Source organism: Schistocerca serialis, chromosome 5, assembly GCF_023864345.2.
Source record: "Schistocerca serialis cubense isolate TAMUIC-IGC-003099 chromosome 5, iqSchSeri2.2, whole genome shotgun sequence".
Classification (NCBI taxonomy): Eukaryota; Metazoa; Arthropoda; class Insecta; order Orthoptera; family Acrididae; genus Schistocerca; species Schistocerca serialis.
Window position 1 is genome coordinate 30,065,369 of NC_064642.1, and position 14,693 is coordinate 30,080,061.

Below are 14,693 nucleotides of genomic sequence, written 5' to 3' on the forward strand. Positions count from 1 at the left end.
ACTTATTCCATAGTGTAATAAAAGCATAAAACATAACTGGAAATATAATTTTTATATAAACTCCAACTGGGCACATCAATTAATGCATGCTTGATTTGGGTACAGAATACGAACTCTTCTATGACTATACTTAGCCAGCTAACACTGAGTTTCTAGAACAACATTGTACACGTACCTTGCAACCTTCTGAACAGTCCTGCAAATTGACCCAGTAATTTGTATCATTCCAAATACTTTCAATTCCCAAGTAATGTGGGTCATCAACTTGATACCTATTACCAGTAGGTGGTTCTATAAAAAATGGTTCTGTTACTTCTTTATTTGGTGGCAGCACAAGAATCCAGCTATGCAGACGTAATCCATGTAACTCATCTGGTGGCGGACGCTCAAATTCCTAGAAGATAAATTACCAAAAACATCTTATAGCAGACTCATATAATAAATGGTAACTTTGAAAAACTTCAGAAATATGGGTAATTAAGTATAGGAACTGAAGTCATTATAAATCTACAGAAACAGAGTCCTCCTCACTTCTTGACAGTATGAGAGAACTTGGGATTGGCATACTGGCACTACAGGCAACAAGATTCAAGGACAAAAGCACGATGGAATCAGAGGGATAAGTAATTCTGAAAGGGAAACCCAGTATTGGGGGGCCAAAGCAACCTTTTATGTTTGGCACAGCCTTTGTAGCAGATAATAGACACCTGGATAGTATCACTGCGTGGAAGGGTATAAACGAGATGCGGTCATATCTGACAATGAAAATAGGAAACAAAACCTACACAGTAGTAAATGCACATGCACCAACAAATCATAAGAACTAAAAAAAAAAGCAGGAACTGAACATTTTTGGTCCACTCTGGATAAGGTAGAGACAGATGTGGACAAAAGAGGTGTCACTATTTTGCTAGGAGATTTTAACACGCAAATAGGCACGGAAAGGAAGTTTAGAGATCCTGTGGGAGATTATCCAGCACACAATAGAACAAACAAGAATGGTGAGAGACTAGAGGACCTATGTAGGAGACACAAGATGAGAACAATGACCACCCATTACAAAGTTAAGACAAGTAAGAAAACAATGTGGGTCAGTCCTGGAAATGAGGAAAAACAGCTAGACCACGTAGCAATCCGTGACAAGAATCACAGAGATTATGAACACAAAAGTGAGGAAAAATAGCAGGATAGAATCAGATCACTACCTTGTTGAAATGAAATGCAGATGGATACCCAACAGAGAAAGGAAATGTAGGAGCATAAACACTAGCAGAATCGACCCAGATCTTCTGAAAAAACACAGAGCAGAGTATGCAAAGAGAATGGCAGTTCAGAGTGATTGGAAGAGACTGAGAGATATGATGGAAGAAGAGGCAGTGCAACTGGCTACTAACAACAAGAAAAGGAAACATGAGTCGTGGACGGATGAATGTGAGAATGCAGTCGAGACCAGGAGGAAACCATGGATAAAATGGCAATCCTGTAAAAACCAAGGAGACTGATCGAACTTCCAAAATGTGAGAAAAATTGCTAGCAAAGTGATAAGAAATGCCAAGAGAAATAGACGGAATGAGAAACTAGAAGAAGCAAACAGTCTGCAAAGAAACACAAAATCATGAGTCGTCTTCAGAGAAATGCTGAGCAGAATTTAAGGCTTCAAGGCAAAAGAACCCTTCATAATATGACAAGATGACACAATAAAAATTTGCGAGAAAGAGGTGTGTGAGGAAATGACTAGGTATTTCAGGGATTTGCTGAATTCAGAAGAACTGACAGTAAAGCTGACACACTTATGCTGTAGAGACGAAAGTCAGGATAGTCTAGACAATTCACCCACCAGGACAGAAGTCGCAGAGGCAATTAGAAACCTCAAAAACAACAGGGCATCAGGCAATGATGGTATCTGTGCTGAAGAGATCAAGTGGGGTGGGCCTGAAATAGAAACAAGTATGTACAATATAATAATGGAAATCTGGAGAAATAAGAAAATACCCCTAGACTGGAAAGAAGCCATTATAATACCACTGCACAAGAAAGGGGACAAGAAAGTACTGGATAACTACAGGGGCATATCTCTCTTAAACATACAGTACAAGGTTTTGTCAAGAATCTTGCTGAACAGAGTTGAAGAACAACTGGGGCCAACAATAGGAGAGTACCAGTGTGCCTTTACAAAAAGGAGGACAGAACAGATATTTGGAATAAAAAGTATAATAGAACACAGGCACAGGGAAGGAAAAGAGACAATAGTGACATTTGTGGACTTCCAAAAGACCTACAATTCAGTTGACAGAAGTACTCTGCTTGATGTGGGGGAAGATAGAGGACTGTATGCTACAACACATGCAATAATAGAGGAAACGTTAAGTGACTCTACTGCCAGGATCAAGCATTGCAGTACGCTGTCAGACAGTTTCAAAATAAAAACAGGAGTCTGGCAAGGGGATGAACTGTCCCAGTTTTACTTAACCTAGTGTTGCACAAAGCTGTGAGACAGTGGAGGCAACTAAATAGTAACATTAAGATCAAAGGTGTGCAAATAGGGTACAACGTCAAACATAATGCAACAGTGGATGCCTGGCATTTGCAGATGACATGGCACTCTTAAATGAGACAGAAGAAGAGGCAAACAGCAGAAAAGGTCAGACTGAAGATTGCAAATAAGATGACCAAGACATTGAACACTAAGTTTGACTGGAAGACAGATGGCCAAGTGGTTGAGAAAGTCAGCAGTTTTCGTTATTTGTGGGAGAAGATAACTGGCGGCATACAGAGCAACAGTAGCGCAGTAGACAGGGCACAGCTTTTGCAGAAGCTTTGGTATGTGGTGAAAACTACTTATGGCAAGAAAAATATGTCACACAATGCCAAACTGCGACATTACACAGCAACTGTAAGAAATGCTGCTCTGTATGCATCAGAAACAATCACACTCTGTAATGGAGCTTGTATACAGTTGGAAAACAAGGAGCGGAAAATTTTGAGAGGCATATGGGGCACCAAAAAACATGGCAGGTATCTGGATACACAGAACATGACAGAAACTTTATGAAAATATTGAACCCATATTGAGCAAGATACAGAAGAGGAGGTTACAAATTGTTGGGCACCTAATGGGGATGGACGAGGAGAGGTTGACTAAGAAGATATGGAATGCAACATGTCATATGGGAAACTACTGGGTGAAGGAAGTCAGAGATGATTGGAAGACTGTAGGAATAAAAGAAAGGAATCTGCAGGTAGTAGTACAAAACAGGGGGAAGTAGAAAGGGTTGGTGGATGGCCACAGGCAGCCAGACACCAAAATCAAAGTTGTCTTACCAGAAGAAGAAAGAAAGAGAATAAGCGAGAGAATGAAGAGGTATTGGGAAGAAAGATGTGCAAAACAAGACACACATGATCCTGAAGGGTCCTAACAAAGCAGAAGAAGAAGAAGAAGAGAAACAGAGTAGGCCCAACAACGTAGCTGCAGCCAAAACTCAGAGCTATATACTATGGCAATCAAGTAGGGATATGACCTTGTGTGGCACAAAATCTTGTGAAGATAAATTGATTCTATTAAGAAAAAAACATGCAAATGAGTAAGAGATTCAAGTGAAAGTTGTCAGTTGCACTTGCGACGTGACCCTTTAATGCAACACAGACTAACAGAACACACACACACATATTTTAGTACCAGTCGACACATTTAAAAGTGGAAAAACTAATCCTAGCATTTGGAACTATTACTTCCTTGCTCACAGAAGAAAGAGAGATGCACTTGGCTAAGTTAAAAAGGAAGGGCACATAACTCAGACCCCATGATGAGAGGAACCTACCTGTTGTGAGGATGAGATAAAACAAAAATGAATGGTGAGGTGTCAGAGAGAGTAGCAGGTCAAAGGCAATATATTGGTAAATACTGTGCCAGCTACAGTTTACAGATTATATCTGTAGTGATAAATAAAGATACATAGAAGAAGAGAACTGAGAAATGAAATTAATAGTATAGTTAAAAACTGAAAAGGCAACAGGGAAAGAACAAAGAGAGAATGAGGTGGGGAGGGGGAAAGATGCATATGAAAGGAATAATGAAAATAAAGTAAACATATAAATGAATAAATAAATAAAATATATAGCAACAGTAAAATTGAGGTTAAGCCCTGGTTGATGGCACAATGTAAGAATATGTGAATGTCATATGTTTCAATAAGACTTTTCCATTCCTGTGCTGAGATGACTTTATTACTTATTTGCCACAAACTCTGATTTCAAAATTCAAAGTTATATTTGTTTTCATCCATCACCTAACAGGCAACCCTTACTAACTGAAATTTTATCATTTTGTTTTGCTATTGTAAATCTCGCCCTCCCCCCCCCCCCCCCTCTCCCCAAATGAACCACGGACCTTGCTGTTGGGGGGCGAGGCTTGCGTGGCTCAGCGATACACTGTATGTGCAGCCACAGAGGAGGGGTATCTGTTGAGAGGCCAGGAGACAAATATGTGGTTCCTGAAGAGGGACAGCTGCCTTTTCAGTAGTTGCAGGGGCAACAGTCTGGATGATTGACTGATCTGGACTTGTAACATCAACCAAAACAGCATTGTCATGCTGGTACTGTGAACGGCTGAAAGCAAGGGGAAATTATTCCATAGGTAAAATAGTCCCCCATTGGTATCTACATGTGGGAACTATTCAGGAGGAAGTCATTATCAGGAGAAACAAAACTGGCGTTCTACAGATCAGAGCATGGAATGTCAGATCCCTTAATGGGCAGGTAGGTTAGAAAATCTGAAAAGAGAAATTGATAGGTACAAGTTAGATATAGCGGGAATTTCTGAAGTTCAGTGGCAGGAGGAACAAGACTTCCAGTCAGGTGAATACATGGTTATAAATACAAAATCAAATAATGGTAATGCAGGAGTAGGTTTAATATTGAACAAAAAATAGGAATGCGGGTAAGCTACTACGAGCAGTATAGTGAACACATTTTTGTAGCCAAGACAGACACAAAGCCCATGCCTACCGCAGTAGTACAAGTTCATATGCCAACCAGCTCCGGGGATGATGAAGAGATTGAAGAAATGTATGATGCGATAAAAGAAATTACTCAGATAGTTAAGGGAGACAAAAATTTAATAGTCGTGGAGAACTGGAATTTGATAGTAGGAAAAGGAAAAGAAGGAAAAGTAGAAGGTGAATATGAACTAGGGGTAAGGAATGAAAGAGGAAGCCACTTGGTAGACTTTTGCACAGAGCACAACTTAATCATAGCTAATACTTGGTTTAAGAATCATAAAAGAAGATTGTATACAGGCCTAGAGACACTGGAAGGTTTTAGATAGATTGTGTACTGGTACGACAGAGATTGAGGAACCAGACTTTAAACTGTAAGACATTTTCAGGTGCTAATGCGGACTCTGACCACAATTTGTTGGTTATAAACTGTAGATTAAAACTGAAGAAACTGCAAAAAGGTAGGAGTTCAAGGAGATGGGACCTAGATAAACTGAAAGAACCAGAGGTTGTAGAGAGCTTCAGAGCGAGCGTTAGGGAACGGTTGACAAGAACAGGGGAAAGAAATACAGTAGAAGAAGAATTGGTAGCTTTGAGAGATAAAATAGTGAAGATGGCAGAGGATCAAGTAGGTAAAAAGAAGAGGGTTAATAGCAATTCTTGGGTAACAGAAGAGATATTAAAGTTAATTGATGAAAAGACAAAAAATTAAATGCAGTACATGAATATATCACTCAGGGTAAGATAGATACTGCCTACAGGAAAATTAAAGAGACCTTTGGAAAAAAGAGAACCACCTGTATGAATATCAAGAGCTCAGATGATATAGTGATTCAAGAATTTCTGTGTAAATTCCAGAACCACTCAGCCTTCTACTGTCTTGAACACACAATATTCTAGATATGAGTGTGGGATGGTAAAATTCTACCTACAGCACGTCACATGTTTGTGTGTGCACGTTTAAAATCAGTTGCGGGAAGAAAGTAGACGCAGTGGTCGAACAGCACTGACAAGTACTTGTGGAGCAATCCATAGATGTTTTAGAGGAACAACCATGGAGTTTTTATGCCACTCTGTGCTTATGGTGTCACTGACTATTGTTAATTATAACAAGAACAGTTGAAAAAAACACTATTGTAGGCTATGAATGAAACTTTTCCACTTAGAACCACATGTAACAAAATCACTGGTAAAGTTAAATGGATAACTCTGGGTATAAAAATTTCTAGTGCTAGGAAGACGCAACTACATAATGAACTTAAATATAATAAAAACAGGCATTTTACTGAATATGTTAGATATTATAAAACTACCTTGAAAAAAGTTGTGAAAGCAGCCAAACAAATGGCAAACAATAAGTTCATTTCACAACAGAAAAGACAAACAAAGGCAGTGTGGTCTGTTGTCAAATCAGAGTTAGGTGTCAGAATTAATATAAATGAAATATCTAGGATTAAAGTAAATGATAGCCTTATTGTAAACCCAGCTCAAATATCAGAGTGTTTAAATGAATTCTTCAGAAATGTGGCAAAGTCAGATGTTATCGTCCTATTTCTATTCTTCCAATCTTGTTGAAAATGTTTGAGAAAGTAGGTGCAAACCAGACACAAAATTTTATTGTAAAAATGATATTATTATAAATAACCAATTTGGATTCCAAAGAGGAAAAAACACCCTGGATGCATTAAATAACTTTATTGAAAAGATATGCAAAGCACTGGACCAGAGGAGAGAAGTTGCTGGTATTTTTTGTGATCTTACTAAAGCTTTCAACTCTGTAAACCGTGCCTTGCTTGTCAACAAATTAGATAAATATGGGATTAAGGAGAATACTCTCAAATGGCGTACATCATACCTGCAGAACAGAGAACAAAAGATAACTATCACTTCAAATGTGGTGACTTATTTTTCGAAGTGAAATACTGTATCACAAGGTGTGCCTCAAGGGGCCAATCTTGTTCCTATTCTATGTAAATGACTTAGCCACAAATATCAATTCCCCATTAGTTCTGTTTGCAGATAATACTTCTGTTTTAATTGAAGATGGTGATGCAGTTTGGTAAATTCTCAATTAAATGCTCAGAGTCTTAAGTTAAACTCATTAGATTCACAATTTAATACCCAGAGTAAGGCTTTAAATGCTCAGAGGGAAACTCTCAATATTCAGACATCAAATTTAGGTTTGTTAAGCGCCAAAGTATATTCTCAAAGAAAAGAATTTAGTAATCTATGTGAAGGCATGGGTGTGTTGCGGAATCATCGATAGTCGAACCCGGGACTCTGGATGGCCGAGCTGAAGCCGGGACCCACCGCGCTGTATTTCGTCAGGAGGCCGAGCAAGTTTGATAGCGTCAAGGGGCAGTGCAGAGTGATACAGTGGTATTCAGAAGCATTGTTTTATTCACACAGTTTAGAGATGCATAATGTCAGAAATAAAGAACAGGTTACACAGAATATTTACATCATCACTACCAGTCTAGCCCCTATAAGCATAGACCAGCACAGATCCGACCCGACTCTCATCTGACCTGGCACACTCTTGTCTCTAGTTAAAATTGCTCATCTATTTATACTGCTTTTCCCCTCGCTTCTGACGTAGTGTCAGAGAGAGACAGAAACTATGGCAGGGATAAATTCCTATACGTCAGCCATTTACACATCACCCTCCCGGCTCTGGCCTACTGCCCCCGCCTCATACATCGCAATAACTTCAAGCGACGCTGCGGTTCCCTGCCTCACTGTTGCTTCACACCAAACACATCGTGCGTGCAATAACGCCATCGCAGCTCCATGCCCTGTTTACTCTGCTGGCCTACTGGCTGCCAACTATTACTACACATTGCCAGCGGCTCCAGACTTCATCGCCCAACCACGCCTTTACTGAATTTTAACAAACTTCCCCTTTTCTATGGCTAAGACTAATACTAGTGCAGCAGGTGCTTTGAAGACTGAATTTGACGCTATAAGTACTAAAGTAGAGGATTTAAAAATAGATTTAAAGAATGAGTTGACTAATTCTTTAACCACTCATATAACTCATATGTCTACCGACCTTAGTCAGAAACAGAATGATACCGTTCAGGATTTGTCAAAAAGTTTAGAACTTGGCACTGAAAACAAATGTAATAATGTAGAATCAGAACTTATTGAAAAGTTAGGATCTTTTAAAATGTGTACTAGATTAAGTATAATGAAGTAAGACAGGGAATGAATACCTTGAAAGAGAGTGTAGAGAAGAATAATGAATTAATGCCGAACATTCAATCGCGAATTACAGGTGTCAGTGCATGAGTAGATAATGTAGATCAGAATTTTAAAGAGAAAATAGGCAACTCTGATATTATAAAGGTAATTAGTTTGGAGGAACAATTTGGAGAAATTATAGATCGAAAGGTTACCGAGAGAATCACATCCGGGAACGTATCACCTATGCCTTCTCCGAACTTAATGATACCAGGAAGGATATAGAAGACCTGTGGAGAGAATTTAAGCTTATCCAAGATAAAGTAGAAAAAAGGGTATCTTCATCTAATATAGTATTAACTAGTGAAGCTGTGACTGGTTTACAATGAAGAGCTAATTCGGTGTTATCTAGACAATTCCCTAAATTTAAGCTGGATGGAGATATAGATCCAACCCATTTCTTAAAAAGGTTTAACCAAGTATTACAAAAAAATTGGGAAGATTCTAAAAAGATCGAATCTGCTGTGGGGTACTTTTTAGGGGAAGCCTCAGAATGGGGTACAGTAAATACTGAGAAATTTTCTTCTTGGGAGGATTTTCAAAAGAAATTTAAAGAAAATTATTGGTCTGCCAGTGCACAAGGAAAGTTAATATCAGATCCATGGGACCTGGGTGGAGTCATCTATCCCCCAGGGACGTTAACTTTCTAAGTTAACAGGCAGAGTAATGACCGTCGGATACCGAAATTCCCCACCACCCCACCCCCCACCCCCCACCCCCAAATAGTTTCCTGCACCAAATTTCTTTAAAATCTTAAACTATTCTGTCACCTACCACCCATTCTGAGTTACTGGGTAGAGTGACAATCATCAGATCCCAAGTTGTTTTCGGTGTTTTTTTCCAAATTTTTTCCTGCACTGAATTCCTTTAAAATCTTAAACTAGTCTGTCACCTATCCCCCAGGGATGTTAACATTCTGAGTTAACGGGCAGTGTGATGTCCATCAGATCCCGAGTTCTTTTTGGTGTTTTTTCCATTTAGTTTCCTGCACCGAATTCTTTTAAGATCTATAACTATCCTGTAATCTTATTAAAAAACTGGCTATGACCATAAAATAGAGACCGACTTAAGAGAAACACAGAAAAAAAGTGATATCTAAACTAAATAAACTGAACAGAGTGTTATATTTGTGGAAATTATGATAAGATGTGACTAGCCGAACAATTGTTATACAGTAGAGTATAGATTTTCTATTTTGTATAGAGTATTTTATACCTTTTATTACGAGATGTGATATAGATAGGAGGGTTTTATTAATTTTGAAGTGGGTGGGTATTGTAGCTAAAAGCATGACTTACAAGAACAGATATATCATGACTAACACAAAACACTCATCACACCTTTCAAACAACCCTCAAAAACAAGTGTGCCTGATTCTTCTTCATTTGCCATTTCCACAGGATTGCTAGGATTTCCTTCAGGGTCCTCAAAGGGTGAAGGTGGGACAATTCCATTCTGTAGGAGACGATTTAACACCAAACCTCCTCCGGCATCTCACTCAAGTACCTGAGAGGTAGGGATCCTGTGGAAGGGGGGTGGGAAGGGTTTCCTGTCTTCTTTCTCTTCTTTGATCCTAGCAACTACATCTATTTTTTTCCTTTCTTACTTCTTATCTTGAGCACCTGTCGATCATTTCCCTCTTTCCATATTCATAAACTTCTATCACTGAAGTCCTTCCTTATTTCCATGGTTACTGATTACATACATCTTATCTTTAGATAAGAAGGCTGAAGAATCAGACTACATGAACACACATCCACATATAGACAAATATACACTTCTACACAAACATTAGATTATACACTATTGGCCATTAAAATTGCTACACCAGGAAGATGACGTGCTACAGAAGCGAAATTTAACCGACAGGAAGAAGATGCTGTGATATGCAAATGATTTGCATTTCACAGCATTCACACGAGGTTGGCGCCGGTGGCGACACCTACAACATGCTGACATGAGGAAAGTTACCAATCGATTTCTCATACACAAACAGCAGTTGACCAGTGTTGCCTGGTGAAACGTTGTTGTAATGCCTCATGTAAGGAGGAGAAATGCGTACCATCACGTTACCAACTTTGATAAAGGTCAGATTGTAGCCTATCGCGATTGTGGTTTATCGTATCACGACATTGCTGCTCGTATTGGTCGAGATCCAATGACTGTTAGCAGAATATGGAATCGGTGGGTTCAGGAGGGTAATACGGAACACCGTGCTGGATCCCAATGGCCTCATATCTCTGGCAGTTGAGATGACAGGCATGGCTGTAACGGATTGTGTAGCCACGTCTCGAGACCTGAGTTAACATATGGGGACGTTTGCAAGACAACAACCACCTGCATGAACAGTTCGATGACATTTGCAGCAGCATGGACTATCAGCTCGGAGACCATGGCTGCGGTTACCCTTGACGCTGCATCACAGACAGGAGCGCCTGCGATGATGTACTCAACGATGAACCTGGGTGCATGAATGGCAAAACATCATTTTTTCGGATGAATCCAGGCTCTCTTTACAGCATCATGATGGTTGCATCTGTGTTTGGCGACATCACGGTGAACGCACATTGGAAGCGTGTATTCGTCATTGCCATACTGGCGTATCACCCGGCATAATGGTATGGGGTGCCATTGGTTAAACGTCTCCGTCACCTCTTGTTCGCATTGACAGCACTTTGAACAGTGGATGTTACATTTCAGATGTGTTACGACCGGTGGCTCTACCCTTCATTCGATCCCTGTGAAACCCTACTTTTCAGCAGGACAATGCATGACCGCATGTTGCAGGTCCTGTACAGGCCTTTCTGGATACAGAAAATGTTCGACTGCTGCCCTGGCCAGCACATTCTCCAGATCTCTCACCAATTGAAAACGTCTGGTCAATGGTGGCCGAGCAACTGGTTCGTCACAATACAGCCGTCACGACTCTTAATGAACTGTGGTATCGTGTTGAAGCTGCATGGACAGCAGCTGTACCTGTACATGTCATCCAAGCTCTGTTTGACTCAATGCCCAGGCACATCAAGGCCGTTATTACGGCCCGAGGTGGTTGTTCTGGGTACTGATTTCTCAGGATCTATGCACCCAAGTTGCGTGACAATGTAATCACACGTCAGTTCTAGTATAATATATTTGTCCAATGAATACCTGTTTACCATCTGCATTTCTTCTTGGTGTAGCAATTTTAATGGCCAGTAGTGTAGAAGACAAAGCATGTCACGATGTGAGAACTGCCAGGTGTTGTAGGGGAAAAGGTGTGTACATAGGGAATTAAGTGCACACATATGGGAAGTTATGACAGTTCTACATCGAATACACATAAGGAGAGGTGCCCATACATAACAAACAACTATAAAATAGTAATGAGTAATGGATAACTAAGAAAAAGGTGTGAGCAACATCAGTGTAATAAATACTCTAATGAATTGAAGGATAGTAGGACGTAAATAGACATAATACCTATTGAAAATATAGAAATGATACATAGAGGAGGACTCTAGGGAGTAAATGATATATTAAAGAATGAATGTGGAGTTTAAGACAGATTTATAACTTTACCAGAAGATATTTAATTATGGTGTACATAAAAATGTATATTAGGGTAATGGACCTTGAGGCCTTCTCAGAAAGGATAAGGGGGGTGTACCCAGCATTCACCAAGTATAAAGGGCAGACTTACCTACGTGGAGTTAGCATGATCTGTGACCTAAAAAATAGAGATGTTTTGTAAGGGGCGTACCTAGGTCAACCCACAAGCAAGGAATAGATGATCCTAGGAGAAGGGGACAGTAACATGACTAAAGTCATAAATTTTATAGGAATTGTTCTGGAAAGTATAAATTCTATGAAAAACTACCATTATTATGTTTTGTAGAAATAAATGAGTGTCAAAAGAACACTTTTATTTTGCCCAGAGTTCCTCCAAGCTACAGCTAATGAAAATAGTACATACTAGGAAAAATGTTGTACAAAAAGAACAGAAAATAGATTATTCATGTGTCATAAACACCTGAAGTTTTTGATCGAAAAAGAAAATAAAGAAAGAGATAAATTCCTCACAATTTCTAAATATTAGTAAAGCTGACTAAAACTAATAACAAAGTAAAATAAGAAAAGAATAGAGAAACAATAACACTAAGATCGTTGTTATGGAAAGGAGAGATACATATAAAAAACTATGTAAAACAATGTATAATGTTCAATGTGAAGGGGGGGGGGGGGGGGGGGGTATGTAGTGATTTGAGAATTTCTGTGTAAATTCTAGAACCACTCAGCCTTCTACTATCTCGAACACATGATATTCTAGATATGAGTGTGGGGTGGTAAGATCCTACCTACTGTGCATCACTTGTTTGTGTGTGCAGATTTAAAATCAGTTGTGGGAAGAAAGTAGATACGGTGGTCGAACGGCACCGACAAGTACTTGTCGGGCAATCCATAGATGTGTTAGTGAGTGTGTAAGGAAGAACCATGGAATCTATATGCAACTCTGTGCTTATTGTGTCACTGACTATTGTTAAGTGAAACAAGAACAGTTGAAAAAGTACTCTTGTAGACTCTTGACTCAGCCTTGTTAGAGGCAAGACATATTTTCATACTCTTTTTCTGATAGTCATGGTGGCTAAGCAGACTTTCTTTTGAATATAAAACAATTTGTTTCCAACATATGACTGTATGAGAGACTTGCTGGAAGTTACATATTTTGTAGAAAGTGAGAATTTTTTATTTTGCTTCAAAGTCAAATACATCACTGATTAATGAAAAATAAAGTTTGTATGACTAATTATTTGAGGAGTAGAAAGGGGCTTGGAAGTTCCTGTACCTAGCGTTATTCGATGGAGAAGAAGTCAAGAGAGTTTCCAGCAGCCAGTTATCCAGAAAAGATGAGTGGCTGCAAATTCCAAGTAAGTCATCTCGTATAGAAGCATGCAGTTTGTGTGTCTACTTTCATCCTTTAAGTCATCAAAATGTTAGAAGGATCTATACAAGGGCAATGTATTTGAGGGCAATATTATAGAAATGGAAGAGGGCGTAGATGAAGATGTGATACTGCATGAAGAATTTGACAAAGTACTGAACGACCTAAGTCAAAACAAGTCCCTGGGACTAGACAACATTCCATTAGAGCTACTGATAACCTTGGCAGAGCCAGCGATGACAAAACTCTTCCACCTGGTGAGCAAGATGTATGAGACAGGCAAAATATCTTCAGACTTCAAGAAGAGCATAATAATTCCAATCTCAAAGAAAGAAGGTATTGACAGGAGTGAAAATTACTGAACTATCAGTTTAATAAGTAATAGCTGCAAAATACTAACACAAATTCTTTACAAACGAATCAAAAAACTAGCATAAGCTGACCTCAGGGAAGATCAGTTTGTGTTCCGTAGAAATGTTGGAACATGTGAGAAAATACTGACCCTACAACTTATCTTAAACCTAGGTTAATGAAAGTTAAACCTACGTTTATCAATACAAGAGAAGGAAAGTTGCTACTCACCATATAGCGGAGATGCTGAGTCGCAATAGGCACAATAAAAAGATTCACACAATCCGAGTTTTCGGCCATTACGGCCTTTGTCAGCAGGAGACACACATACACACAAGCACACACACACTCAAGCAAGCGCATCTTGCACACACGTCTGCAGTCTCAGAGAGCTAAAACTACACTGCGAGCAGCAGCACCAGTGCATGATGGGAGTGGTGACTGGGTGGGGGTAAGGAAGAGGCTGGGGAGGGGAGAGGGAGGGATAGTATGGTGGGAATAGCAGACAGTGAAGTGTTGCAGTTAGACGGAGGGTAGGAGAGAAGGTGCGGAGGGGGGAGGGGGTAATTAGTGGAAAGGAGAGAAATAAAAATAAAAAAATAAAAACTAAAAGAAATTAAAAGACTGGGTGTGGCGGTGAAATGTCGGCTGTGTAGTGCTGGAATGGGAACAGGGAGGGGGCGGGATGGGTGAGGACAGTGACTAACGAAGGTTGAGGCCAGGAGGGTTACAGAAACATAGGATGTATTGCAGGGAAAGTTCCCAACTGTGCAGTTCAGGAAAGCTGGTGTTGGTGGGAAGGATCCATATGGCTCAGGCTGTGAAGCAGTCACTGAGATGAGGGGTATCATGTTTGGCAGCATGTTCAGCTACAGGGTAGTCCACTTGTTTTTTGGCCACAGTTTGTCAGTGGCTGTTCATGCAGACAGACAGCTTGTTGGTTGTCATGCCTACATAGAATGCAGCACAGTGGTTGCAGCTTAGCTTGTAGGTCACATGACCGGTTTCACAGGTAGCCCTGCCTTTGATGTGATAGGTAATGTTAGTGACCAGACTGGAGTAGAAGGTGGTAGGAGGATGTATGGGACAGGTGTTGCACCTAGGTCTATTACAGGGGTATGAGCCATGAGGTAAAGGATTGTGAGCAGGGGTTGTGTAAGGATGGACAAGTATATTGTGTAGGTTCG

The 14,693-nt window shown here is 39.8% G+C and overlaps 1 protein-coding gene across 1 annotated transcript in view; it reads right to left on the reverse strand.

The window, feature by feature from the left end:
• LOC126480768 (dynein regulatory complex subunit 7) overlaps positions 1 to 14,693 on the reverse strand; it is a 441,023-nt gene that overhangs the window by 246,852 nt on the left and 179,478 nt on the right. Inside the window, exon 4 of the mRNA XM_050104064.1 lies at positions 176 to 394. Within this exon, the coding sequence (XP_049960021.1) occupies positions 176 to 394 (219 nt within the window). The remainder of the gene's footprint in view (positions 1 to 175; positions 395 to 14,693) is intronic.